Source organism: Etheostoma cragini, chromosome 11 (genome assembly GCF_013103735.1).
Source record: "Etheostoma cragini isolate CJK2018 chromosome 11, CSU_Ecrag_1.0, whole genome shotgun sequence".
NCBI lineage: Eukaryota > Metazoa > Chordata > Actinopteri > Perciformes > Percidae > Etheostoma > Etheostoma cragini.
The window spans coordinates 26,054,484-26,082,059 of NC_048417.1; the positions used below are offsets into that span (position 1 = coordinate 26,054,484).

Genomic DNA, 27,576 nt, shown 5'->3' on the forward strand with positions numbered 1-27,576 from the left:
AAACTATTTTCTAACAATGGGGGTTATTCTGCCCTAACCAATCATTAGTGACCATTGTATCTGTTCATCTTAAGTCCGCGTTTGGCAACATGGAAGCTACAATGGCGGTAGCTAAGAGGAGTTAACATTTTTCAAAACTTTTGCTGTTGCCATTTTTTGGGGTATGGCAAAGAAACCCAATTCTAACGACCCCATTCTTAATCCCTCCTGAAAAGCTCCAATGGAATGTTTTTTTTCAAGTCGCCAATGAGCACAACATGAGTCAAAAGACTAAAACCAGGGTAGATGCCACCAAGGCTACGCTGAAAAGCTCTGGGTTAGGATATACAATTACAATACTCCCTTAGGTATAATAGTTCAGATAGTTCGGATTAGATATAAACTTGACTGTTGTGGTTAGAGATGTTATGGTTAGGTCCGTGTTGGTGAGCTTATAAGGATAAGAAAAGGAGGATAACTACAGGCATGGAAGTTGCTGTTTCAAAGATTGCTATCTATAATAAATAGCTGTGGTCATTTCGAGTTTTACTATACATGTCAAAATTAGGCTAGTTTCATAAATCTGCTAATCCTTAGAGTAGAATAAGCAGGTAATGTGTTCAAGCTCAAGTTGGCTCCCATTGAAAATAGATAGAGGAAGATGAGAGAAAGGGACAAGGAAGTTGAGTAAGTAAGTACAGTATGTGCAGATGAATCCTTCACACTGAAATCTGCAGCAGTTCCTTTTGATTCAACAGCCAGTTCTTCATCAGGAACACAATTCCAGTCGTGTTTACAGTACACTGCTGTAGCTGGCGTAGCACTGGGTGCGCACGTGTGCTATGTTTTATCAACATGAGCATCTGTGTGTTTGTGTGTGGTGAATGTCTCATGTCAGGGAGAGTCCAGTGATTGTCAGAGCCACAGTCCATTTTAGGCTAAGACAAGTGGTTTCAATACACTGTGTGTGTGTGTGTGTGTGTGTGTGTGTGTGTGTGTGTGTGTGTGTGTGTGTGTGTGTGTGTGTGTGTGTGTGTGTGTGTGTGTGTGTGTGTACAAGTGTGTTCCTGTGTGGAGGCAGTGCAATCAAAGTGTTCAGTGCTCCTTTAACCTGTTGAGACAAACATTAAAAACCACGTTGAGAAGTTCATTAAGTTATACGGTCTGGTCCACAAAGCTCTATGAAAACTGTCAATAATTTATAGTTTTCTTTTTCTTACTTTTTCTTTAAATTAGTTATGAAAAACATAACACTAACCCCATTAAATCCCACTTATCTTAGCAGTCTGCCAAGTATCGTGCATGGATGCTACTACTACAAATAATAACAATAGAAAAAATACCACAAGCACATACTGTAATATAGACTCTGCAAAAATTTAATAAATTAACACTAAACTGGTACTAGCTTTCAATGGACTGTATATGTGATCATAGTTATATTTGCTTTGAATATAAGTGGAGAAAGCTATTTTGAATATTTCAAAATGATTAACAATGTGAATGTATAAGAGACAGGGTGTGAAGGGATGAAGCGGAGAATGGCAGGACTTACTCTACAGCCGAGATGGGACGGGATTTAGTCGAAGTCAGTTCTTTTGACACGAGCCGGAGCAAGAGCTGTGCACACACACAAACACAAAGTCAATTTTATTTTTTATTTCTTTACCATTTAAATCCTATTGTTCTTGTGTAGTGCTGGGATAAGAACTTGCATTTAAAGCTGCATTAATTGATTTTTTTGGTGACAGCAGAACAAGCTGAAAACACAGTTATTATCTTATTAAGATGTTATGGCAACATCAACATTCATTTGGAGTTGTTTGTGTCTACATGATGAATTTACATCCAATATTCACTGTCCTTCTCCTGAGAAAATATCTGGGTAAACTCGGTTCGATTTGGTAAAAATCCCCCGAGCTAGAACCAACAATCTAATCCATGGAATTCTTGACACGTTCCACCAAAACAAATTACAGTAATGTAATCCTTTCTACTGTAACGCAGTAATATCGCATTACTAATTCATTTTTGATAATATACTACTTGTTACAATCTCAGTAATGCGAATTACAACGCATTTTAACGCAACATTTAGTGGTGTTTTTTTTTTTTTAACAATTCACCAACACCGCAAAACATTCTTCACAGGAAAACAAGCCGGGAGTATTATTTCATGCTTAAAACTGAACAACGAATGAATTTCTTATTCAAGTGCTCTAAATAAACATTTTACAACAATGCCGTACTTCAATACAACCGTTTGGTCCTATACAAAATATTATGAATAACCTATGATGTATTAAAGTGGATAAAGAAGAGACTTTTTGTTCCAGTGGTGAAAATTCACAAACTACCTGCCAAGTCAAACTTCCGCTGTTATTTTGGTGAAAGTGACTCAAAAGCAGTGTAACACATTACAATTAAGAGACAGTAATATTGTAATATAACTAATTACTCTCAATCTATAATGTATTACATTTGGAAAGTATCTTGCCCAACACTACGGGTGATACACTCATTTGATCCACTTTCAAAACACGAGCATTAAGGACCACTCAATGGAACTTATTTGCAACCACTACTATTATCGCTAATGACGCGTTTATGGATTTATGGATTTTGAAGCACTCACCAGCAAAGCGAGGAAGTCAGCCGTCATCAGCATGTAGAAGACCCGATCCCAGCCGCCTGCAGACAGCACCCCAGCCAGCAGGGGGCCCAGCGCTGCGCCTGACAGCACAAACACAAGCACAACCTTTTGTTTGTGTATTTACCTCAACACTTTCATCTCCAACAGCTTGTTTTGGGTTTCATGTTAAATGCTACACTAAACTGAGAAATAACAGAAGATATGCCAACACGAACACCCCTATGTACTGTAGATCAATAAAATATAACATTTGTGATTTTTCAAATTTATTCCGCAAATTCCTCTGCGCCTTAACCATCAATGAGCCACACTGTTGCACTGACTCTTTATTTTCACTCAATTTCACTTACACTGTTCTGCATGCTTTAAATATTCAATAGAGCGCCACATGTGGATTAATCCTCCACTGAAAATAGTCCTCCTGGTTGAATAACATTTTCGAAAAAATATAGTAGTGTGGAACTGAAAAATACTGAGAGAAGGACTAAACATTTTGAACAACGGCAACCTTATCCAATTATTCATTTTATTTTTGTCCTTTGGTAGGTGTGCATGATAGGTCATATGGCGTATCCGTATTTTGGTATATACGGTTGTGATGCTGTGTTCTATATTGTGTGTGTGTGTGTGTGTTTCAGTGACCTAAATGCAAATGGACTGTTCTTATCTAGTGCTTTTCTAGTCTTTCAGACTACTCAAAGCTCTTTCACATAGTACAGGAACTGTTCAGCATTCACACACATTCACAGACTGTTGCCGAGGCTGCCGTACAAGATGCCACCTGCTCATCAGATACACACTCACACACATCTACACTCCATGGGACTGCAGGGCCAGGGATCGAATCTCTGAAATTCTACCACTGAGCCACAGCCGCCCCTGTCCCGGTAATGTCTGTTAACCAGTGATACTGACCTACAGAGCCTGTGCCATCGATGATGGCAGTGACAGTAGACAATGCTCTGGCGTTTCCTTTCAGGCTCTTGTGGGTCCCCTAGGGTCAAAGGTCAGAAGAGAGCATGAATGAGAAGGGGACCTGTGCAAATTGAGTTGATGATCAGTAGACTGGAATAAGAGTTAAACATGCTTACCAAATCAGCAGACACTGCAGTGGTGATGAGGGAGTATGGTCCATTGACTAGGCATCCACACACCAACAGCATGCCTAGGAACAGACAGGCACAGACTGGCTAAGTTCTACCTTGAGCTGTGTTGGAAAGCGTTCCCTGTCTCCGAAACAGTGTACTTTATAGTGTGTTCTCCATTTTGTAGTGGTGGTGGAATTCTCCACAGGTAATTTCATTCAGTATACTGTATACAATCCATATTAAATACCCACAATGCACAGCCAATTCGGTGTACCCTACATTTTACTCCCATATACAGTAACACAATGCAACGGAGCAGTGTTTTTCTGGCGGAGAAGAAGAAGCACCCGTGAAAACTGAAAAGGAAAAATGGAGCGGGCTTTTGTTTCTAATCATCGGAAATGTAACATGCAACATATTTAATACACAACCTTTCACTTTCCTCCTGGGTGCTCGGCTTGTTTCAGGGGCATATTAGAAGTAATAAATAATACATTTTTGTTGGGGTTTGTTTACGTGACTCCGACAACTAACCGGCGCTCTCCTGACTCAACAATGTTTTTAGTCTAGCGTCCAAAATCTCGTTGGGTCGTTCCCTATATAGCTATATGCCCCCCCACCCCCCATGGCACAAACTCCTGTCCCCCTCATGCTGGGAACATTTTGATCAAGTTCACTCAACTTCCATTTAGAGCAAACCCTGTGGGCTGTACATCTAGCAGGCATGCTACCCCTGATATCAATGTCGGTTATGATATTAATTATACTGTCAGAGCTGCTCATCAGCTGCACCTCATCCTCTTGCACTCTATCACATACTGACATTTACAAATTGCCTTCAGCGTACTGTGAGCATAATGGGCCACAGCTGTGAGCATCCTAAGCTCAGTGTGAATGAATTAGGAGCCATCATTAGCTCCACAGTGTATGCACTGAATGAGCCAATGATGATCAACCAATCAGTGTTGACGAGCTGCTCTCAGAAATGTAGCCAGATCATGCGAGCTCATTTATCTGGATGCATGATCAGCAGCTGGACACACACAGAAGGATATTTTGTATTTAAGTGTTGGCATTTCTGTGTTCAGTTACACAACATAACTCCAAAACAAAAAGACAGATTGATTAATACACTGCAGAGCAAAAACCCAAATCTTTTCCATCTTGGCAGGTGTTTACCTACCCCCCCTCAAGCCAATTGTAGGCCTCCCGCTATGCTTTAGTTATTTCTTTTTTTTAATTGATTGGTTAGAAATCCGTGTCACAGCTTGTGAAAAAAGTGTAAGAATATAATAACTTTTTCTTATGAGTAAAGATGTCGTCAATGTAAACATTAAAAAGAATCACGTTCAGTGTGAAATCTGGATTTTTTTTCATGCTGAATCCATCATGTCATGAATCTTTTTCATGTGATTATTTTTAACTTCATTGTCATCATGCAGGAAAGATTGTGAACCTGAAACTTTGGACTTTTAAAGCTACTAATGTAAATTTGCACGTCCAATAATTCTAAGATGGAGGTACTGTGGAAATCCTGTGCTCTACTCTTTCTCGGCATTGCAATTTATTGTTGGTACTAACATTTTGGCCCTCTGGATCTTAGTCAAAAGTAATAAAATAAGTAATTAAATACTAAAACATAAAAAATGGAGCAGATGTAGGGTTAACCATGTCGGACAGGCCTTTATTCCTCTCTGAACATTCATGTAATCACCATGTAAGAGCTTTTATTAAAAGGTCACTGCACTTCACTGTGGAAAATGAGTCACAAGATAAATGTGTCTTATTCTTCTATTCCAGCAAAGCACCTTTCTGCTCCTCAATTGACCCTTGAGAGCATTCTTAAGTGTAATATTATGGATCCAGACTTTTAGAAATCACCAACGTACAGTACAGACTGTCCACCATGTTCAGCACGGCAGCATATTGCTGCCACCATGACAAAAGAAATTTTAAAAAGAGATTTTTCATCTCATTATGACGTATTTTCTTATGTAATTACTGGATACCTAGTTCATCTGTTTTAATAGGAAACTTTTTGTTGTATGCTGAGCACCACCATCGACCATTTCTGCGCGCACCAGACAGGTGCAGACGGCGCTGCATGAGTTGTTCCATTGTTCCAAGTAGAGCATTAAACATAGTTTTTAATGTAGACAAACATGCAGACGCATTGCCAGTAGGCAGGGTGTGAATTTGCGTGGGATTCTCCCCTTTCTGGTCTATATATCCCGGACTCAGCTAATGATAAATCTGGATTCCTGAGACGCTGAACCCAGAAAATGTTTGTTAATTTTCAGAATCAACAAAAATTGTATTGCTTCTCAAAACTTTCACTGAATAATATTCAGTCCATCAACTAATGAAGTAAGCTTGTGATTATTCAGCACGAGCTCTGATTAGGCGGAGGAGTGAGAGCTGGTTCTTACCGATTGTTGGCCCCAAACCAAACTCACTGATCATGGAGAAGCCATATAGCTGCAGGATAAAAAAAAAAGCATGGCGGTCAAAACACATTTTTAGTCACTATTCATAATTCACAAGTCTGAACAGGCTAGCGATAAAGTTTGATCAGAAACTACTAAAAATGGCAATAAGTTATGCCTCATCTTCTTGATGTATGTTATAAACACAAGACATGTAACGTGTTTAACACTCCAATGCAAAAAAAAAACAGCAAATATATTTTATTTAGCAAAATATGTTTGCTACACAGCATGGGGAGCCGGATGCACACAGACCCCTATTTGCGACCCCACACAAGCAATCACAGCCATTCAAGTCAATGCTTGATAATCCACCAGCAAAAGCGGCTCTCCGCTCCGTTAAAGATACGCGCCAGGCCTATTTTCACGCGAGCCATTCAGACAGCCGGTGAGGAAGTGAAACAGCGAGAGCATGCAGTCAATTTACCAAAAGACACCCCTCAATATCATATAAGTTCTCCTCCACAACACCACGGGTGACAAGAGATTTATCTTGGAGGTGGAAAAACATAATACAACATCCCAGTTCTTTTTTTATAAAACGCCAAAAAAGAGAAGGCATGACATGTAACTGTAGGAGTGTCGGGAGGGGAAGGTAGATACTAGCTTAATAAACATGAAATTGTTCTGTAAAGTACTTGTAGAGACAATAAAATCTGGGAGTCGGAAGGACGGAACGAAACCGGAACGCAGCAAGAACGTAGCACAGAAGTGCCCAGTAGAAAATCGGGGCGAGGCCTGGTGACGCAGTGGAGCTTGACTCAGCTGCAAACCCCTTCCACAGGCTCCTGCTCAAAGCCACAAAATGGAGATTCTTCCCAAAGAAGAAATATGGGTTCGAACTTCCTAATTTAACAATGTTAGAAGTCACTAATACTTGATGTTTGAGTGTGGGTGAGCGTGGCAGCGCAGTGGAAACTTACTGTAGGAGCTGCTAGCAGCAACATGACTGCACAAGTGGTGGCTCTCTTCCCCAGTTTATCAGAGATCACTCCTGCCAAGATCCCCCCTGTGGATGCATGCATTTGACACAAACAGACACACACACACGCCAGGAAAATAGCATGTAACAGTTTTATAACAAAAAACAAGGTAAGTAGGGTACTCTCAGTTAGTGAATTTGGGAAGAAGATGTCTCACACACACATGCACAAGATAAGAGCCAGATAAGAGGATAATGTGAACAAAGGCACCTACCCACTATTCCTCCCACATCAAACAGGGTGGAGAGATCTCCAGCCTTCTTAGCATCGAGGTGAGCTGAGAGACACACACGCACATACTTCATTTCTCTGGCATAATCTTTTGTTTGACACACGAGTGGCGGTAATAAAAACTGAGTGGGCTGGTCAGCCTACACAATGAACCATAGCACAATAAAAATGTGACATTCTTGTTACAACGCCCAGCCAAAGACCTGCTCAGTGTCAGTCTCACTAGCCTCAAGTCTTTAGACAGACCTTGCCGTTAACCTGATGGACATTAACCTGATGGTCCCATGTCTGAATGAGCACATTAGTAAGCAATCTTACAGGTCAGACTTATAGCAGATCTGTATCTGTACCTTTAAACATGGCACAGGTTGGCTCTGAATGCAGTCCGTTTAACATTATGGCTGCTCTGCCTTCTAAAATCCCTGCATTAAATGTATTACTCAAGGATATGTAATTAAACAATCTCCAAACGGAATCGCAATAAAATGTATGTCGATAAGGTACATACAGTAGGGTATATGATGATAATATAATTCAATTCAATATGCTATATTGGCATTAATGGTAAACAACTTTTGTTGCCAAAGCCAAACAATAATATACAACATTGAATTAAATAAAAGAGGATACAAATTTGATAATTACATCTTATCGCATCTACTTTCATCACATCTTATTGGCAAGATTAGCCTATTGCACAGCAGAAAAACACAGCAACAGCCAGGAATGGCGAGCAGCGAGGGCGGAGCATAGCTCTTAAACTAAGTCTGGATCTGTCCAAGCGATTAAGGTTTATTGTGTCATTAATCGAGAGAAAAGGATACCAGCAGCTGCCCTGGCAACATTGATGATAATGCACAGCCCGGCTGCAACTCATAAACAGATCTGCACCGATCTGATAGTCATCAGTGTAAGGTAGCATTGTTGTGTTGTTTGTTATCAGGCATATCGTCGAGATGAGCGTAAACAGAGGTTTTGCCGCATTAATTCAGCGGGACATTCAAAAAAAATTTAGTGTCTCTGCATTCTTGTGCGGAGTCTGTTTATAGAGATAAGCTGTGGTATATATACAGATCATAACATATCAATTAATAATTGAGAACAAGCAGATACAGAACATCACAGTATACAAACGTCAAATGGTAAGCGATAAGGAATCAATGGAACAATCATTTTGTTTACTTTCATAGGTGAGAATTCTGTGGAGGAAAGGACAAACATGAAGAACAATGGTTGCCGTTCTGTTTGGTGCTCACCTGCTTTGGTGATGTAGAGCGGCAGCCAGAAGAGGAAGGTGTAGCTGACCAGCTTGGCAAACAGCAGACACAAAGAGAACTCAATCACTCCCTACAGAGACACACAGTCCACACATTAACACAAGCTTGTTCAGTGGATGTTCTGTGACTGAATGATGACGGTGTGGCTCATCTGCCCTGATGCAGTAAAACCTTCCTATGATAATGACCGCTCGACCTAGTGGACCCAGTCTGATACAGGGACACACAAACACTGTACGAATGTGTTGCCACATGATAAGTTGGGTGAGCAGGGGAAACTGTAGGCTGCAATAATCAGGATGACTCTACATTAGCATGGACCTCCGCTAAACAATTCCATGTAAGATTTGTGTGCATCTGTGAGTGTACGGGTAACTGACGGGTATGCGTAGCGCTCCCATGAAGCTGATGGCGGACGGCTCAGACTCCCTCTTCACCACCACGACAGGTTGCGCGGGGACACACACGCTGTCCCTGGGCAACAGCAGCTCCGTGTCATAACTCTGAAGGAGAGGGGGAGAGAGGGACAAGCAAGGCAAAACTCAGGGGCTGCAGGTGGAACTGTTCTATGTTTTATTCATTTTTAAACAAAACGTTCTCATCAGCTGAGTTCATGCAGGAACTTAAATAACTTGAATGGTAACCTGACACATTCAGTGCGTTGACGTGCCCGCAGTAACCTGGGTTAAGGTCTTAGTATAATATACTGTAATAGGAGTCTTTAAGGTCTGTTAATCAGGGCGTAATTAACCCGAATATAATCATTTCATATTTTTTAAAGATAATATTTTGGGACATTTATTTCATTTATTGACAGGTCAACTTGAAGACAGGAAAGGGAAGGGAAAGTGGGGAAAACATGCAGCAAAGGGCCGCGGGCCGAAATCTCGAACCCACAGCCGCTGCTGAGAACTCAGCCAACAAAGGGTGCACACTTTACTGGGTGAGCTAGAAGTAGCATGTAAACGCACTGATTGTGTGACAATAAATGAAAGAGATTACTTAGCCATTATGTGATTTGAAGAGTAATCAAAGATGACTTTATCCAAGTAAGCAACCAATTAAAACACCCTAATTTTTCCAGGAATAAAAGAATGTTACACAAAAGCACATACATATTTTACAATAATATCAATCAAAGCATGAAGCGTGTGTAAACTCATTTGGTGTAAGAGGTGGGCAGGGTTTCTGTTGAGACCAATGCAGTAAGTGAAATAATAATTACATGTGGTAAACCCAACCAAACTATCACTCCAAAAAGGCTCAAGAACCCCTGAGGCTAAATCCAAATGTCCAAACTTCCCCGCACTTGACTTGACTGGCGTGACCGCAGGAGTACCGAGGGCTGTTCAATCCCAAAAATATAATATTCATCAAGTCTTAATAAGAACATAAGCACTCCTCCTGCAGCTTACAGAGAGTCCACCATAGTGATGTGCCCCAAGGGCTCAGCCCACAAGTCGCGAGGACGGACATTTGGATTCAGCCTGCGAATGATTTTATTGTTCGTCCAGCATCCCGCAAAATCTGACCATGGAAGCACCGCAGGAACTGACCTTCCTGTTTTGAACCCTATCCTCGTAACAGTAGTACTCCTGAATGGATTACAATGACATGTTAAAATGCTACTTACTACGGTGCACTCATTATTGAAGTATCAATTGATTCTTTTTGCAGTTGAAGCTGGTAGCTCTTTGACTGGATCCAAAATGTGCTGGTCATGTTTAAGATCAGTAAAAAAAGGTTTTTTGGGCTGATGTTTTCCTTTCAAGCTGTTGAAACTATGATTTCTCAATAAATTAACATTGTATTTGACTGTTTTAGTTATTTCACTTGACAGATTTGTCTGCATTTGTGTTTTTCTCCACAGTAAGAAGTAGAATGCTCAGTTTGAAAAAGGTGATGTCCCAAACTTGTGCACCAATAAGGTGTGGCAACATTTAAATCATAATCTGTTGACGGTTGATAGGTTGTTTGCTCACTGTCCATCAAATCAGATGAAAGCCTGAGAGTTGTGATGAAGACAGTAGCAATACACACTGCATGAACATACACACAGTGACACACACACACACCTGAGTTTTGTTGTCTTTGTACTGCATATACATCTCTGTCTGTCCATTTACACCAGTCCAACTCTTGGATGGAACCTGCTTGAAAAGAGAATACATCACATTGATGTTCACACATGTTCCACTTCATTTTTCAGGCATTAAAAGGATAAAGGGCCATCCACAAGAATTATAACAATAATGATAACCATGTCTATAAATATAGTTTAGTTTTTAAAATCGTTTTACTTAAGTAGATGGGAAAGTCCACACAGCAACAATAACGACGGCAGCGCTGAACGATATTGTTTTAACAGTGATTTGATAAACAATGGAAACACTGACAGCCAATCAAAATCCATCTGAATTTACAACATGACGCGGCTGATGACACTGCAGAGAGATGATGCATTTATTCCACACAGTTTGTACAGTGTTGTGATCTGACTTTTTCCCTTCCTTAGCCCCAGTGTATCTCTGTGTATTTAAAAAAAATTGTACTTTGAAAGTATTTCTCATGTCACAGAAACCACTGAGAGTAAATCTTGTGTTTGGATGTTATTATCATACTACTGGTGATATGTCAGTGTTTCTGCACACACCCGGTAATAACCTCTTCTGTTCATAAAATGCGCCCCAAATTACAAATATGTAGGATATTACAACACACATTCCTGTAATCTTACAATTCAAAGTTTACAATATTAGTGTATTATGTATTATTATCAGCTGCAGCATGCAGCGAAAGGTTATTTTATCACATAGTGTCTGTGTGTGTGTGTGTGTGTGTGTTTGTTTGTAAAGCTACAGTCACCACTTCAGACAGCTGCAGCTTGAGAGACTGTAGCTATAGTGACTGTTATTATCATACTTAACGTTGAGTGCTCCGTGCTCGTGCTGCATTTACACTGTCACGTGTTCATTTGGCCTCCCTAATACACACGGTGTACGCAAGAATTGGGATTTATAAAAACAGGAAAATGTGCGGCCCTCAACAGACACCCAGGCATACGGACAGAAACAGCTGAAAAGACCACACTAAATGAATTACAATATCAAAAATCTAACACGATATCTAGTCTTATGGCGCAATATTGATATAGTATCAATATATTGTCCAGCCTTTTAAATGCACAAAAAGATATATAACAGAAAGAAAAGGGAAAAAGCCAAAAAGCATAACATGAGCACTTTGAGAAATGCCAACACTGTGCCCTCCAAACCATTTTTTGGCACCATGCGTGCAGATTTATAAATCTAAATATATCTGCGCGTATGCACGTCCTGTTTTGTCTATATGCTAATACTGAGGCCAATTCACCGCAGAGTTTTATAAATGAGGCCCCAGATGTTAAAACACCATCATTAATGTATGAAAGAGACTGTCATCTTATAAAGTGACCCATTTGTGAGGTTTCCTGATATTCTAGAGAATTAACCAGAGCCACTGACTTCCTCTGCCTGGACTATACAGCTGGGTGACAAATAAAGGCAAAAACAACAGAAATGTTGTTAAATCTCTACTCGAGGGATGAACACCATTCTTTTCATTATGCGATTGCTAGACGGCTCTCGAGAGGCCCTTTTACAAAGACCATGATTTATGTGCATGTCATCTAAAAGTGTACCACTCAAAGAAACAATACACGCACAAGACAATTTCATCTATGATAAGACAGGTTCAGCCAATTGCTGAACAAGCGACGTGACATTGCAACAGATGCATAGCAACATGCACTGTGACAACAATGGAGGATCACCTTCTGGCAGAGGCTGACACTCCTTAGTGAAGTCCCTACAAACTACATTCCGGTATGGGCTCAGTCAAATTAAATTAGATCTGGATCAGACCATATCATGGATTAACACGCTTTCAAAGTGGATCACTTTTATCTGTCCCTTTGTGGTGTTGAACTTTGTTGAAATAATTGGGACTAAATTCATCACACTAGATGTAAATATATGTTTGATGCAACAGTTTATCGTTCCCAAACGTCCCTTAGGTTGAGTTAGGTTCAGATCTCTCATACGATTCACGTCAGCCCTCGCGCCCTGTATAGAAGCAACTGCATTGGTTACGTTTCACCACTCATTTATCAAGGTTTTTCCTTTCATTTGCTACCAATCTGTATAACGTAAAATCGCAATTTCATTTCACAAAAATCTAGCAATGGGTTTGAATCCTGACTTGAGACACACTAATTTGGCACCAGTGAATGCTGGTAAAGATTACACAGTGGCAGAGGGCAACTGTGTTTCCATTCACTAAAAAAAGAAATGCTCTGTGTACTTACACTCTTGCCTGGAGAGGAACTTTGAGCATGCATGCTTTTCAGGTCATTTGGATCTGGAGAGGGAAAAATAAGCCCCAAAGTTAATGCTGCTCCTCAGATTCACAGCTGTAAAGTCCTGCTAAGAGCTGCTTCTGTTCTTCAGAGAGCCAGCAAACAGAAGAACAAAAAACTACTTTCACAGCTGGTTACAGTTTTTCTTTCTTCTTTAGGGTTTTTTACAAACAATAAGTGTGGGAATTAGCACTGTAAACGGAAAATTAAGTTATTAAAGGAAGAAAAAGTTAAGCCCGGTAATATGTGCATTAACTGCACAATAAGATAAATCCTTCATACACAATATGACCAAGCCAATGACCAATAAAAATATAAGAAACATATTTCCATCAAGCAGATAAGGAGGCTGCACTCACGCTCAATGAGGAAGAAGAAGCAGATGACGCCCATGACTGCAATGATGATCCCCGGTACGATGAATGACATGCCCCAGTTGGAGGAGACCCAGTAGCCGGCAATCAGAGAGCCTAGGATGTTTCCCACTGAGGTGTGAGAGTTCCACAGCCCCATGATGAGTCCACGCCTAACGGGAAGATAGACACATTAGGGCGTTCGGGACTTTCCAAGGCAGCTATTTCTCTCTCAGTCTCCTCCTTGCTGGCCACAGGAAGATTCCTTTGTGCTAAATTGAGTCGTTTAAACGCCGTACAAAGCCAAAACCATTGTCAAGTATGCCACCCACCCAAACCATGGTCTTTTCACTCTACATCCAGCTACAGGAGCCTGGCTCCCTCATCAGCGGGCTCAGGTACAGCTTCTTTCCAGAGGCTGTAACTCTGCAAAACTTCTAATAATGTCTATACTGTCCTTTCCAAGAGTCCTCTTCAAAGCTTGACAGTTAGCTAACAGTGTAAAGTTCTACAAAAAAATACACACGCCATAACTTTTCTTGGGGTTTGACGAAGAAACTTTCCTTTAAACGGTCGAAGAGTGTCCATGGCAACAATCTAGTAAGAAAAAATGGAGCAGGAGAGAAAAGTGGGCACCCTGCTCTGTAGCACACTCAATTGACTTAAACAAAGGCTACTACTGCTGGTTAGCCAAAAGAGGGCACTGCTGCACACGCAATTATGTTGAAAAACCAAACAACACAGTTGAAGCTAATAATATAAAAATGTAATTCCTCTTAAAGGTTTACTGTTTGGTTCTATTAGTTGAAATGAGCTTGCGTAATAGGAATGCATCCCACCTCCACTAACTAACTGAAATGCTCTACATTCTCCCATTTTGCTGAAATGAGTGGCAACACTCTTTTAATAACTGGAGACAACAAATCAAAACTTGTTTTTATAAATTGCAGTGGCTGAGCATTCCACGATTTAAAAGGAAGGAAGAAATAACATATAAAGTATATAAATCACATTTTAATGAAAAGTGAGAACACTTCACGATTGTGCAGGGGCCATGTAGTGCTAATCTTCTCTATTGTACCCGGTTTAGTAGATGTGAAGTGACCTGAGTACTGATGGAACTTTTGGAATGTAGGCTTCTTTTCCCGGAAATAGCTTAGTAGAAATAAACTGAATTATGTTTTTAAGCTGTTGATTGTGCTACAGCTAACTAACAGTAGCAGTGCAGGTTTTCCTGGTAAATGTTTATGTGATATCCTCTTCAGCATGCCAAGTCTGCAGATAAGAAGGCAACAGGTAGAAAGCTAATGCAGGCTGTGGCTCAAAGTCTGTGGTTCTTTTTTCTGTCTGTTGCAAGCCGCTCACTATGTAATTCATTGTCACTGTCAGCCAATGATGGAGCACAGTCATACTTTTTCTCAAAAGACAGCACATGACCTGATTTACAGAGTTAATCTGTAGACTGTAGCAGACATTACACTACAATGAACTTTATATATATTTTTATCATAATAATCCTAACAATACACAGTCCCGTAAATCTGTATTTCTCAAACGTTTTCTACCAATACCACTTCAATTAGCAAATATTAGCCTCTCCCACGTTAAACTGGAGTAGCACAGGTATACGCTATTCTGCTACGGAGGCAGATTTATTCCTAGATACATTACTTATTGTTGACATCCATGCTATACTTCCTTCGTCCCGCTCCAACTGATTGAAAATTTGAGATAACTCAGATCCTATTTCCTTATTGTTTGGCATCATTTGCTGCTAGCAGGTGGTGTGGAGACTTCACCGCCGCTGCTGCAGTAGCAACTAGCACTCGTCCACTACAGTTTCAACAGGGTAGCTTGAGCTATTATCCTCCTCATCCACACTTCTCTTTTTAATAGTTTGTTTGGAGCCATGATTGCAATATTTTTGACCTCTGCTCACTGTCTTAGGTGCACTTTATTGGCGTAGGGGGTTCAAGGGTCTTTCCTCAAAAAAAAAGAAAAACGCAATCTGACATAATTTTGGACCATTATTTTTACCGTACATGTCTAAAACGTTGGAAAGAGTGAGCAGGTTAAAAAAAAAAAAAATTATAATAAATACATTTTAAATAATAAATTAAAAAAAAAAAAAAGAATACACACAAAAGGTTTAACCCTCATGTTGTCTTCTGGTCAAATTGACCCGGTTTCCTATCCTATCAATTTCTTTTTTTTGCAACTACCCAAAATAACATGATTGAGTCCACACAACGCTCTTTGGCACGGACAAATCTCTACTTTCATTCATTTTGGGTTATCTTATTACATTTTTATAGAATTTGAAAAAAAAAATTGAAGTGGTTTTAAGTAAAAGTTGACATATTCCAGTCTTAAATTATCCATCAACATCCATCACTTTAATTTTAGTCTAAATAATTCCTAATTTCTGCTTTTCTAACTCAACTATTAGGTATAATTACCTATAAATGAGGTTTATCGACCAAACATTTAAAAAATAACTGTAAAACTAAAGTTCATAAGTTGGTGTTAAGTAGTTTTGAAATTGTCAAGAAAAGTGACAAACATTGAAAAAAAGCCTCAAAAGTGTTGTGAAAAAGGTGAAAAAAACGTAAGAAAAAGTTAGAAACATCGATAAAAAACGTCAAAACAATTGTTGATTTTGAATTTTGACGGAAGACAACACAAGGGTTAAAGACAAAGCTTGCTAAAGAAGTCCAACTACAATAATCAGACCTGAGAAATGTATTTTAGTAAGTTTGATGCTTCTGCAAAGTTTCTAGAGCTTTTTTTTGTTGTTGCTGTTTTTGATTATTCTTTTTCACATTCATTCATTTATTTAGGTGCTGACCAAAACAGCTCAAGTACTGCACCTAAGACTTATAATGGAAGTGAAAACCCTGATGTACAGTGGGTGGCAAGCGGATATAAAAAACAAAGATATTACATTTAAACAAACACTAGTTTTAAATAACTTTTAACTGATCATTTCTTAATTAATATAATTACAACTGTTGCAGTATTTCTATAGTATTGTTTTTAATTAGTTTCTTTCTTTTTAATATATCAGCAATTCCAAAGGTGTACCACTAGAGGCAGCTCTCGTACCACCAGTAGCACTGGTACCACAGTTCGAGAACCAGTGCCGTAAATCATCCAGAACCAAAAACTGTTCATTAAATGTGCTTTAAAAGAGAAGCTAAATTGGAATACATATATAACGTTTTCAGCTGTTAAAGACAGTCTAGGAATGATTAGACCTCACCTTCCCTTTCCAAACCAGTTGCTGATGCAGGTCACTACACTGGGCCAGCCAGTGGTTTGGACCAAGCCATTGGCCACCTGAAATCCCAAGGAGAATGAGCACAGTATTCAATTTACATTGGAATATTAGAAACACAACTATACATATGAGTACATAAACCTGTGATTATGTGTGTGTACATGCATGCATTTCCCTTTGTGTGAGAACATCCATCTATGTACTCTGTGTTTGGAGTGGAGATTGGCTAATTCCTTAATTTTTGTTATGTAGCGATGCACACCAGATTGTATCCTATCAGCTTCAGCAATGACACAAAAGCTAGCTAAATTTGATTGTCTATCTACATGCTCCTTTTGATCAAATCATCATAGAAATATACCTTTGCCTCAAAATTTGATGACCCGGAAAGCCTGGGTAAAGTTTTACATTGTCTCCGTCTTGGTTGCGGGAGAAAATACAACTCAATCCAGGCCCAGGCCTTGTGGACAAACCTGTTTGTGGACAAACCTGTCCACAATGGCCTCCTTCCTCACCAACGAGTAAAGTTTCCTGACCTGGACACCACCGGTCCGATCATCAAAACGCCACCCGGAGTACTCGCAGGGTTCCAGACTCTATTAACCAGTGAGGACGGGGCCCTGCACGGGGCTCTGAACATACAGTTCCACGACGTAGTGAGGACAACAGAGAAGGCAGAGAAACCAGCCAGCGTGCTTGGAAGGTTGATAGAGACTGGGGCGGCGATGGACAATAAACTGAACCTGACCAGTACCCTGCATCGCTCAGCTGACAATGCTGGCTGGCAAAGAGCTGCTGTCCTCGCCAAAGTAAGACCACTCCAAAACACAAGCACTGACGAAACAGAGACAGACTCTATTCTTTCCAACAATTAATGTTTTTAATATGTATACATGTTTTTTGGATCTGTCCCTATAAAATAATAAATAAGTTGAGGCTTGAATCTAAAGGTGGATGAGTTTTTCCCATCAGGGCTCCACCTGCCTAAGGAAAAACGATTGCAGAATCAGTGACATTGTTTATATCGCTTCTTATAATCCATTTTTTTTTTAGACTTTCTTTAATGTGAAGTTGTCCTTTTATCACTTATACTCTATTTGTATATATTTATTTTTAATTTTGCGGTGTTGTGTTGTCTTCCAAGTATCCTACTTTTGTCTGTAAAAGCACTTTGTGCGCTTTGTTGAAAGGTGCTATAGAAAGTTATTAATTGTTCTTACCCTTCTTCTTCTTATTATTATTATTCACATTAACCTGAGTCTCAAGCAGAGAGCTTGATAGAATTCCCCTTCTAGCAAATGTATCTGTGCATGCCTGTGTTTTTACACCGTTACTTACAGTGTATGCGCCTGCAGCGTTTATTGTCTATTGTCAGTGCTTTGACTAGTGCAAGCATTGCATTAATTGTCAGGCTGTTTCATGGTTTACTAATGTATTATGATGTGTCTCACCTGGACAAATATATAGAAACCCAGGTTGTGGATGTTGTAGACATAACCTAGTCCAAACAGGCAGGTGAACAGGCCGCTGGTCAGCATACCGACTGTCAGGAACAGGCGAATGGGCAGGCGCTCCCCGATGATGCCGCTGCACAGAGATAAGAAGGGGACATCTTAACAACCTACTCTGATCAATGAGGCTGTTAAATGTCTCCCCACATGCATGATACCGAGTACGTTCAGTTTCCGTTCTGTTTTATCTGTTAGGTAGCAGGATACGTCGAAAACCCGTAGTGGGATAGAGAGTAGAATACAATAAGAACAGATGATAGTGCAGTCTTGGTGGAGGGATGCACTTTGTGAGTGCATTCTAGTTTGTTACATGAACAGGCTCAATGTTATGGTAGGTATGCTTAGTATTTGATCCCCATCTGATTTTGTACGTTTGCCCATTGACAAAGAAATGGTCAGTCTATAATTTTAATGGTAGATTTATTTTAACAGTGAGAGACAGAATAACAACAAGAACATCCAGAAGATCGCATGTCAAAAATTTTATAAATTGATTTGCATTTTAATGAGGGGAAATAAATATTTCACCCCTTTTCAATCAGAAAGATTTCTGAGTCCGGGGTTTCTTTTATACAGGTGACGATCTGAGATTAGGAGCACACTTTTAAAAGGACAGTGCTCTAATCTCAATTTGATACCTGTATAAAAGACACCTGTCTACATAAGCAATCAATCAATCATATTCCAAACTCTCCACCATGGCCAAGACCAAAGAGCTCTCCAAGGAAGTCAGGGACAAGATTGTAGACCTACACAAGTCTGGAAATGGGCTACAAGACCATCACCGAGCAGTTTGGTGAGAAGGTGACAACAGTTGGTGCGATTATTCGCAAATGGCAGAAACACAAAAGAATGCAAGGTCCCCCTGCTCAAGACAGCACATATGCCCGTCTGAAGTTTGCCAATCTGAATGATTCAGAGGACAACTGGGTGAAAGTGTTGTGGTCAGATGAGACCAAATGACCAAATCGGAGCTGTTTGGCATCAACTCAACTTGCCATGTTTGGAGGAGGAGGAATGCTGCCCATGACCCCAAGAACATCATCCCCACTGTCAAACATGGAGGTGAAAACACTAGGCTTTGGGGGGACAGGACAACTTCCCCGCATTAAAGGTTGATGGACGGGGCCATGTACCGTCAAATCTTGGTGAGAACCTCCTTCCCTCAGCCAGGGAATTGAAAATGGGCCGTGGATGGGTATTCCTGCACGACAATGACTCAAAACACACCGCCAAGGCAACAAAGGACTGTTGCCAAACGTCAGCCTCGAAACCTTAATGACTTGGCGAAGATCTGCAAAGACGAGTAGGAAAAAAATCCCTCCAGAGATGTGTCAAACCTGGTGGAAACTACAAGAAACGTCTGACCTCTGGGAATGACATGCAGCAAAGGGCCGCAGGTTGGTGCAAACCTGGGTCCGCTGCGTCAAAGAGTTAACCTCCATATATGGGCTCCCACTCTACCAACTGTGCTATCTGGGCGCCAATGTTTTGTCCTTTAACTGGAAATATTCTTCTATCTCAGCTATGTCCTCTTCCTCACTGATTATCTTCACCATAACAGATGCAGTCCTCCACTTCTCACGCGAGTCTTTCAAGGTTTTTAACACCTATTCTTCTTTTGTCAAGATTTCCTATTCATAACAAAGCAGATTTACTTTTTCCATGTTCAATCGTCAGGACTGAACAGCCTCTCAGCAACCAAGTCCAAAACAATAATGTCAAAAATACTTAAAAATAAAAATGTTAATTAGGTTTTAATGTGGGATGCAGTTGATATCAAAGGCCACTTTAACATCTGGTATTAACATGTAATCTGTTTCTGAATAAGGACAACCTCTCAATCGCTTCCATTTGGGATCAAATAAGGGTCATTCAAATTTTGAGCTTGCAAAAAGTTTTGTTGCTGTAGAATTAATTTGTGCATGTGTATTTAAGAAATGTGGAGGAACATTCTCAACAGTGACATTTCACAAAGCTACAAAACGTTTTTACACATGCACAAACAATTCCAGAGCTACAAAACTTGTACAAGTGACACATATTAATGCCCCTTATTTGATCCCATACTTCTACTGCTACACCTACTTGTTGTAGATTTTACTGGGCTTGCTTAAGATAGCAGAAAGAGGTGGAGTACATTTCAACAGACTGGGGTCAGCTGTATAAATTCCATGATGTGCAAACGGCTGAGATCAGATCACAATGTGAGCCTGACTAGCTATGAAGTCTGGCTTTCCCTGGTCTGAATGGGCCCTTTTTCCTTATTTAAATAACACATCCAGACACAGATTGCATTTTAGTGCCACATGTAAATGTGGTTAAAGTTTTTTTCACGCTATTTAGCTATATAAGGTGGTTGAATGCCTTATTAATATGTGTATCTGTTGACAGATTTACACATTTTCACCATCAACGTTTACATTTTTTTTCTTTGTCATTTATTGTGATTATGCCCTATTTTTAATTTTATATACTTTGGTAAAAGTACTCTTCACCCTATCCTATTCACCCCTGCTATGATTGAAGCCGCCCTCCTCGCCATCTTACCTGAGGTACATTCCCACCGCATACGCACAGAGGAAAGAGTAGTCCATGGTTCCCAGCAGCTGTTTGTAGTTCTTTTTATCTGAGAATATATAGACGAGTTGTATAGTTTAGTACATATAATTTATTTCATCCTCAGCTGATTATTGGTCTTCATGCATTTAGATTCTTCCCTCAGCAAAGCTGCAGAAAACCAGGCATAAAAGCAGCATTGCACTGACACATGCTCCCTGCACATCATATTTTTATTATTATGTATTCAGTTGTGTATTTCATATTAGAAACTAATTTTCAAATGGTTAGCAAACTTGTGAGTGCTTTAGAGACAGTATTCCCATAGCAGAACAACAGTATCCTGTTGATTCAAAAATTGTAAGATGACTTCCAGGCATCCGGTTAGGGGTGTAACGATTACCGGTGTAACGCGTTTCTTAAAGTTGGAATCATGGCTGAAGGAGGACATGACCGCTCTTAGATTTAAGCTCTCTAAGAAAACTAAGTCTGAAGCATGGGCATATTTCGGTTATTATAAGAATGCCGAAAGACAGTTGATTGGAGATAGTTCCCCTGTCAGCAGAACGTGCCGGAAAAAAAGTTGCTCCTAAAAGGCATTAAACTACTTTTAAAAAGGCTGCGATGATACCGAAAAACGTTATCATTTTGGTCACTATAACCGTGAGGTAAATAGTTACATCCCTACATACAGAACACCCAAACCTCTGACCCCACACCCCAAAAAAGTCAAGTATATACAGACCAAAAGGCTTCCAGCTACAGTCCATGTCTGTGTGGAGAGACGGCAGGGAGGGTGGCTGTCCGCTGCCGCTGCCGCTGGAGACAATAGTGGCTAGCTCGTTGACAGATGAGCAGTTCTTGTGAAGCTCGCTCTGTCAATCAAAAACAATAAGTAAAAACCATTCAGTTGGCTAGAAAACACCATGTGTAACAGGCACAGAGGGGAGGGGAAAAATATGGGCCTGAGATGTAAAGGTTCTGCCAAACCCTGTGATCTTTATCCATACAGGTTTCACGTGAAGTGCTTGCTCTGTGGAGAGGACTGATTTGGAGCACTGAACAGCTAAGCTTATGTTTAAAAAAAAAATGCTTGGTCTAGAACATGTTATATTGTACAGATGTAGAATAGTATGTTCAGAAGAGTTCATTTTACATGTACCAGACCACCAAGCCTCAGCCTGTATTCCAAAGGAAACTTTTGTTGATGACTCAAATTCTTGTTTTGCAAAGCTTCCGCCTTGAAAAAGGATTATTATTATTATTATAATTATAATGGAAAGCTCAATTGAATTTAGTCGTCAGTTGTAGACTGGCCTTTATAACTGTCAGGGAAACTGGCTCAAGGTGTGTTACTGTATGTGCAGATGCACACAAACTCTATAGAGAGTGATCTATAGAGTATACTATACCAATGAGAATATGTTACCTTGACGATGCTAATGGGTTTCCTTGAGAGGTGGAAGCTGGTGTAGAGCAGGAAGGTGAGGATGAACGTGAGAGCTCTGTACCTGCAGAGAGGAAGCACAAGAGGGCAGCCCTGAGCACAGAGGGACCAGAAAACACTTCCAAAGGACCCCTCTGACTAAAAACCAGCATGTTCAATATCAGTTCGAGGTGAGAGGTGACAGCTCACACCCAGGGTTCTCCTTTCTTTCAGCAGCTGGGGGAAAAGGGTTATCTTCAGGTTAGGGTTGAATGTGGGGCTACACTAGTAGCTACACTACCACTGGTAACAGCTATAAAAAATATTGTGGGTTTATGGGTCCAAAGCGTGGTCCTTTATGAACAGAAACATTTTGCAATGTGCATCTAAGTCACATCTTTTACTCACTATTATCTCTCCTTTGTCCTTACGACACATTATACAAAAATTGCTTTTGGCTTTATAGTGTACTTTAGTGATGGGCAAATGAAAATGGTTTCATCACTAGTAGCTTCAGTAACAGCCCCCTTGCCTGGTGAAGTGCCAAGGCTGCATCTAAATTATCCCAATAAGATAGTGGACAGGAGGCTTTAGACTAGTGACACAAACACACATATACTAACAATAGGATATCAATCTTTTTAAAATAAAGATTGATGAATTTGTGTCTTGGTATTGGGAAAACAGAGGCTGTGCTGGGAAATTATGGCACTAGTTGGGGGTGCTTGTGTAACTATGCCCAGGGGGTGTGTGGGACAGGGAACAATCAACGATTTTTTCTTAAGGAACATTATTTTTTCCACACTTTTTGGACTGAGCCTGATTCTTTTTTGCTTAATACCTCTCCACATTTAGAGAAATGTTTGTTTAGCCAGTATAAAAAGGTGATGGTACACATTTTCGTGATTTACCCAGTATCCAGTGGCTCTTCAGATCTTTCCAGCGGTGGAGCTGTCATGTACCGCTGTACATATATAACTAACTGATGATTATTACTTTAGAGGCTGCTACAAACCAAATAAAACTATTTTTATGCTTTGACCGTGCTACAATTCAGACTCAAATCAAGGCGGTGCCAGTTGCAGTGGCAGCAGCTGACCATTCTCCTTGTGGCGGTGGCACTGCAAACCACTCAGCTGATTCATTCAGAGAATGAAGCAGTTGCTGTTAGTTAGCAATAATTAGCCCGCGTCTATGTTATCTCCTAACAAATACCTACGCTCTCCGTCTCTGCTGATTTGGAATGAATGAGATTTCTCTTGCACAGCTACCAGAAGTATAAAGAGCACAAGACAGGAGATCAGAGTGTATGAATGGGTCAAACACAGGACTTTAATCAAGAGACTGGGGTTTGTTTCCCATGAGAAACCTGTTTGTACATATAGCTGACTTATTATTTTCACAGTTTGGATAGGTTTAGACAGCAAAACTGTGACTGTGACACATGCCCAAGCCCGGGCCAAGGGGGCACAGGTATCCAGAGTCCGATCCTCTTCTGTAAGTGATAACATGTGGAAATCAATCATATATGTAATCGCTAGCCAGAATATGTGGGACACACTCTACAACAGATTTGACCTACCACATGATTACAAAACCCGGCAGGGAAAAAGTGGTGTTGAGGTCTGAATGACCCATTTAATATGGGGTGAGGCATGTTCCTAGTAAAAGAGAGATATCTACCCAATAGAATGTCTGAGGCAGCTGAATTGCAAAGGAGTCAAGCTGGCCACATTAAGCATTGAAGACAGTGAGTCAACAAAGGTTAGGAGGTCTGTTGTACTGCGGCTGTAGCCGGCAGCCACAGTTCACCACAGATAACAAAGAAGAAAACTAACCGAGCCAACTGTATTCCAGACAAAGCCATAACAATTTATCAGTCGTCAATGTCACACCCTTCTACAGTTTCACACAAACAGGATATCCTGTAACTTGAATGTGTACTTTTCAATTCCTACCGGTTGCTCTGTCTCTCTGTCATCAACTCATCGTTCTGCTGTGTATTTTGAATTTAGTTTTAGAGTGCTCAGATTTGATCTGTGCTGATATGTAAAGAATGGGTGAAATAAACTTCCTGTTGGCCGAGTGTGTTCATGCATGCATATATTTAGTGGTAATGACAAGCTTCACAGTAATCATCAACTGGCTAAAGAGCAAAAAGCTGAGTCTATGCGAGAAATCTGCTTCTCATCTGTCCTATGGTACTGGCATTAGGCTGTTTGTCAGGCTCTGCAGAAGCCACTTAAGATGGACGAAGGAGCAGTCTGAGAAGAGCAACTAGACACATTCTGATACAACAGCTGGACAACATGCTGTGAGGGAGTTCCATTGTGTGCCCTGAGTAAAGCAGGCTGACAGAAAAAACAACAGCTAGATAGCTGGCAAGACCCGCTCTCACTCAGCTGTCACTGACAGCCTCCCTGTTGCACACACCACACTGTGTGTTAAAGCTGCGCATGACTAACATAAAGCATATACTATATATCCAACTAATAATTAGGATTGGGCATTGAGAATCGGTTCCAACTTGGAATGATTCCAATGGACTTGTTTTTAATTGGAATTTTTTGGAAAATGTGGTTTCAAATCTGATTACCGGTTTAAAATTTCACATGCAAAGGGTTTTGGTTTCTATACGGGCGCCTGTACTTTCCACCGTATGATGCGGGCAGTCTCTAAGGGTAGAAGCTCCTCTTTGAGCCTCACAGGGCTGGTCTTGTGTATCTGGTAGCTACTTTGCAAAACTTTGCACACACATCTTCAATATAAGCTATTCAAGATTCCAAAAGCTTTAGTGTCGAATAGGTTGCTATGTTCGAAAATGTTCTTTTGATTGAAGGCAGAGTGCGTGTGATGTGTTAGTAGCATGAGTTTTGTATATGTATTGCATTTGCAATAGGCAATGACAGACTATCAGTGACTGGTAAACTTGGGATAGAAGGACCTTTCTCACTTCAAATCCTTTAAGCATTCTGAGGAGACAAATGCACTTTACGGCTTTTTTGTAAACTGTGTCAAAGTGCAGGGTCAAAGTGTGACGGTGGTCCATCAAAGTACCAAGGTACTTGAAACTTTCAACCAGTTCTACTACTTGCCCTTCCAGTCTCAATGGTCTGGACATAGGGAATGAGGAGTATATGTGCCTTTCTGGGCTAGGTCTGACTTGCGAAAGAGGATTTAATCTCACTGGGACTTCCTAGTTGTGCTGTTAAGCCCCTGACACAACAACTAGAGAGCCGACCCACCAAGAAAAGGTCAGTCTCCCTGAGTTGGTCAAAAAAGTGCCTCAGAACATACCAAAGTGACAAGACGTAATACGTCTCTATCACAGCAGGCAGCGCTAATCTGTATTGTCGCCCAAAAATGAAAACCAACAGCTGATTGGACAATCGCTTTACGTACGTCTGGCTTCTCCGGAAATTCAAAGCCGGTACGTCATGGTGGCTCATTGAGAATACAATCTCCTATTTTAGTAAAATAGTTTTTTACTCAAAAAAAAAGCTACATACTCACAATGGCACATAGTAAGGAAAGTTCATTGTTGGATTGGCTCTAGTGGCTGTAATTTTGCACCAAGGCTGCATTTTGGGAAGGAGACCTCAGATACAGTATTAGGGGACCACAAAAGGTCTATAAAAGAAGAGACTTCAGATAAAGTATTAGGGGACCACTAATACCTATATAAAAGAGACTTCAGATACAGTTTTAGGGGACAACTAAGACCTATATAAAAGAGACTTCAGATACAGTATAATGGGACCACTAAGACCTATAAAAAAGAGACTTGAGATACAGTATTAGGGGACCACTACGGCCTATATAAAAGAGACTTCCAAAATGCACCATGGGACCTTTAAGCGAGAAATATGCCATGCAGCTGACATTAAAGTGGCTTAAACAGTTAGATTCAGACTCACCATTGGTCCCTGTCGAAGGACACTAGCAGGCGGATCCCAGGAGGAACTGTGGCCATGTTAGGATGCAAATATTGACAATCACAGAGACGGGCAGCTGTTGTGGACTCGCGCTTAGGACACCGATGGGGTGTGTGCAGACACAAGGGTGGTGCCTCGGCTCATCTCCATCTCAGAGGAAGCTGCTGTGGATTTGTAGTAAAAGGATACATGGCTGACAGAGAGGGGAAAGGGTAAGTGGTGGAGGAAAGAAGAAAAATAAATGATACGAGAGTAGAAAGGTAAAGGTCTAGCTGAAAATATAAAGAAAGAGACAGGGAAATGGATAACTCCATCAGTGAGGACATGAAAAGGTCACAATTACCATCAGGTGCCAGTTTCCCAGCTGGTGTAATAGACTCATTTGTCATTTTGTTTTTACTACTCAGCTTAATCCACATAGAGCCTGTTAGCATCATAGCATTAAAAGCAGGCTCAGTTTGACACAGTTGAGGAACTTCTCTGAGGAGAGATGGCAGTAGCTACACTACAGTTATACTTTATCACAGCTCAGGGATACCACATGCTTTGCAGAGGAAAATTTAATGGGCCAAGAACTGCAGTGGCTGGCCTGCATAAACACGTCTGTCTGCTACAGAAGCCAGGGAGCGGGGCCACGTTACAGCCAGGGAATATCTCATGTGAGATCCCGGTTTAACCATTAAAGCTTTATCTTATGGTAACTTGAACCCCCCAGCTCTCCGGCTTTAACGTTACAGCTTACCAAAGCCAGTGGTTCCTACTACATCTTGGTCAAAGTTTCTAGCTCCCAGCAATGAACTCCAAACGAAAGCCAATACCACCCAGCCTAGAAACAGACCTGACAATGAATTTAGACTTTAAAGCCTTATTTTTGTCCAACACGACTTCAGTGTTTGTTGAAGCTGAGAACTTCAGACTTGGACAACACCCGACCTGAAGCTACTTAGTTATATTTCCTCTCTTTGTCATGTTACGTTAGCGTTAAGTTACTGTTGACCAGTTATCAATAATGCATCGACAATTCGGTAATAAGGGCCATAAACAAATAAACGTTGAACGTCGCTACACCAAATTTCCCACATAAACGACAAGGAGGTTAGCTAGGGTAAATGGCAGGCTAACACCAAGCTTCCTTCTCATTTAACGACAGCTAGCTAGACCACATCGCGGCTGGATCAGACGTTTAGCCGACCGTCGGTCGGTCTCGTGCCCAAGCAAAACTCGCCACAAACACTCCATTCCCTACTGATGAGCTTAGGCCTACCTCGTACGGAACGTCGAAGGATTTGTATTCGTTTTTTTGCTTCAGTTGAGCGACATATCCTCCACTTCCTTGTTGTGTGAAAGCCACTGTCACATCAAAGCCACTCACACTCACACACATACACACAGCTGGGCTGCTCGCAGCGCACGCTCTCC

The 27,576-nt window shown here is 40.7% G+C and overlaps 1 protein-coding gene across 7 annotated transcripts; it reads right to left on the reverse strand.

Moving 5' to 3' along the window:
- Window positions 1-233: 233 nt before the first annotated feature.
- Window positions 234-27,576, reverse strand: slc37a1 (solute carrier family 37 member 1). Of its 7 annotated transcripts, none has more exons than XM_034885166.1 (21): window positions 27,422-27,576; window positions 26,140-26,321; window positions 22,226-22,307; window positions 21,542-21,671; window positions 20,788-20,866; window positions 18,178-18,313; window positions 16,709-16,785; window positions 13,453-13,619; window positions 13,043-13,095; window positions 10,773-10,847; window positions 10,254-10,292; window positions 9,078-9,200; window positions 8,677-8,767; window positions 7,404-7,466; window positions 7,130-7,215; window positions 6,150-6,198; window positions 3,724-3,797; window positions 3,548-3,626; window positions 2,615-2,712; window positions 1,535-1,599; window positions 234-1,090 (listed from the first exon to the last, which is right to left on the reverse strand). In XM_034885166.1, exons 2-21 carry the CDS (start codon window positions 26,193-26,195, stop codon window positions 1,075-1,077), a joined length of 1,638 nt encoding a protein of 545 aa, XP_034741057.1. In that variant the 5' UTR covers window positions 26,196-26,321; window positions 27,422-27,576; the 3' UTR covers window positions 234-1,074. The 7 variants fall into 7 exon arrangements, with proteins under 7 accessions (XP_034741057.1, XP_034741053.1, XP_034741054.1 ...); XM_034885162.1 differs by having other exon boundaries at window positions 10,773-10,850; XM_034885163.1 differs by having other exon boundaries at window positions 10,773-10,850; window positions 26,140-26,318; window positions 27,422-27,566.

What these genes read in the sequence shown, in the direction of transcription:
- slc37a1 (XM_034885162.1), bottom strand. Translation starts at nt 26,195, where the DNA reads ATGGCCACAGTTCCTCCTGGGATCCGCCTGCTAGTGTCCTTCGACAGG. An exon ending in GCGGTGGGAATGTACCTCAG is followed by an intron (nt 18,314 to 20,787) that starts GTAAGATGGCGA and finishes ATCTCTGTGCAG; the next exon opens with CGGCATCATCGGGGAGCGCC. An exon ending in GCTCTACATCACCAAAGCAG is followed by an intron (nt 7,467 to 8,676) that starts GTGAGCACCAAA and finishes TGTGTCTCTCAG; the next exon opens with CTCACCTCGATGCTAAGAAG.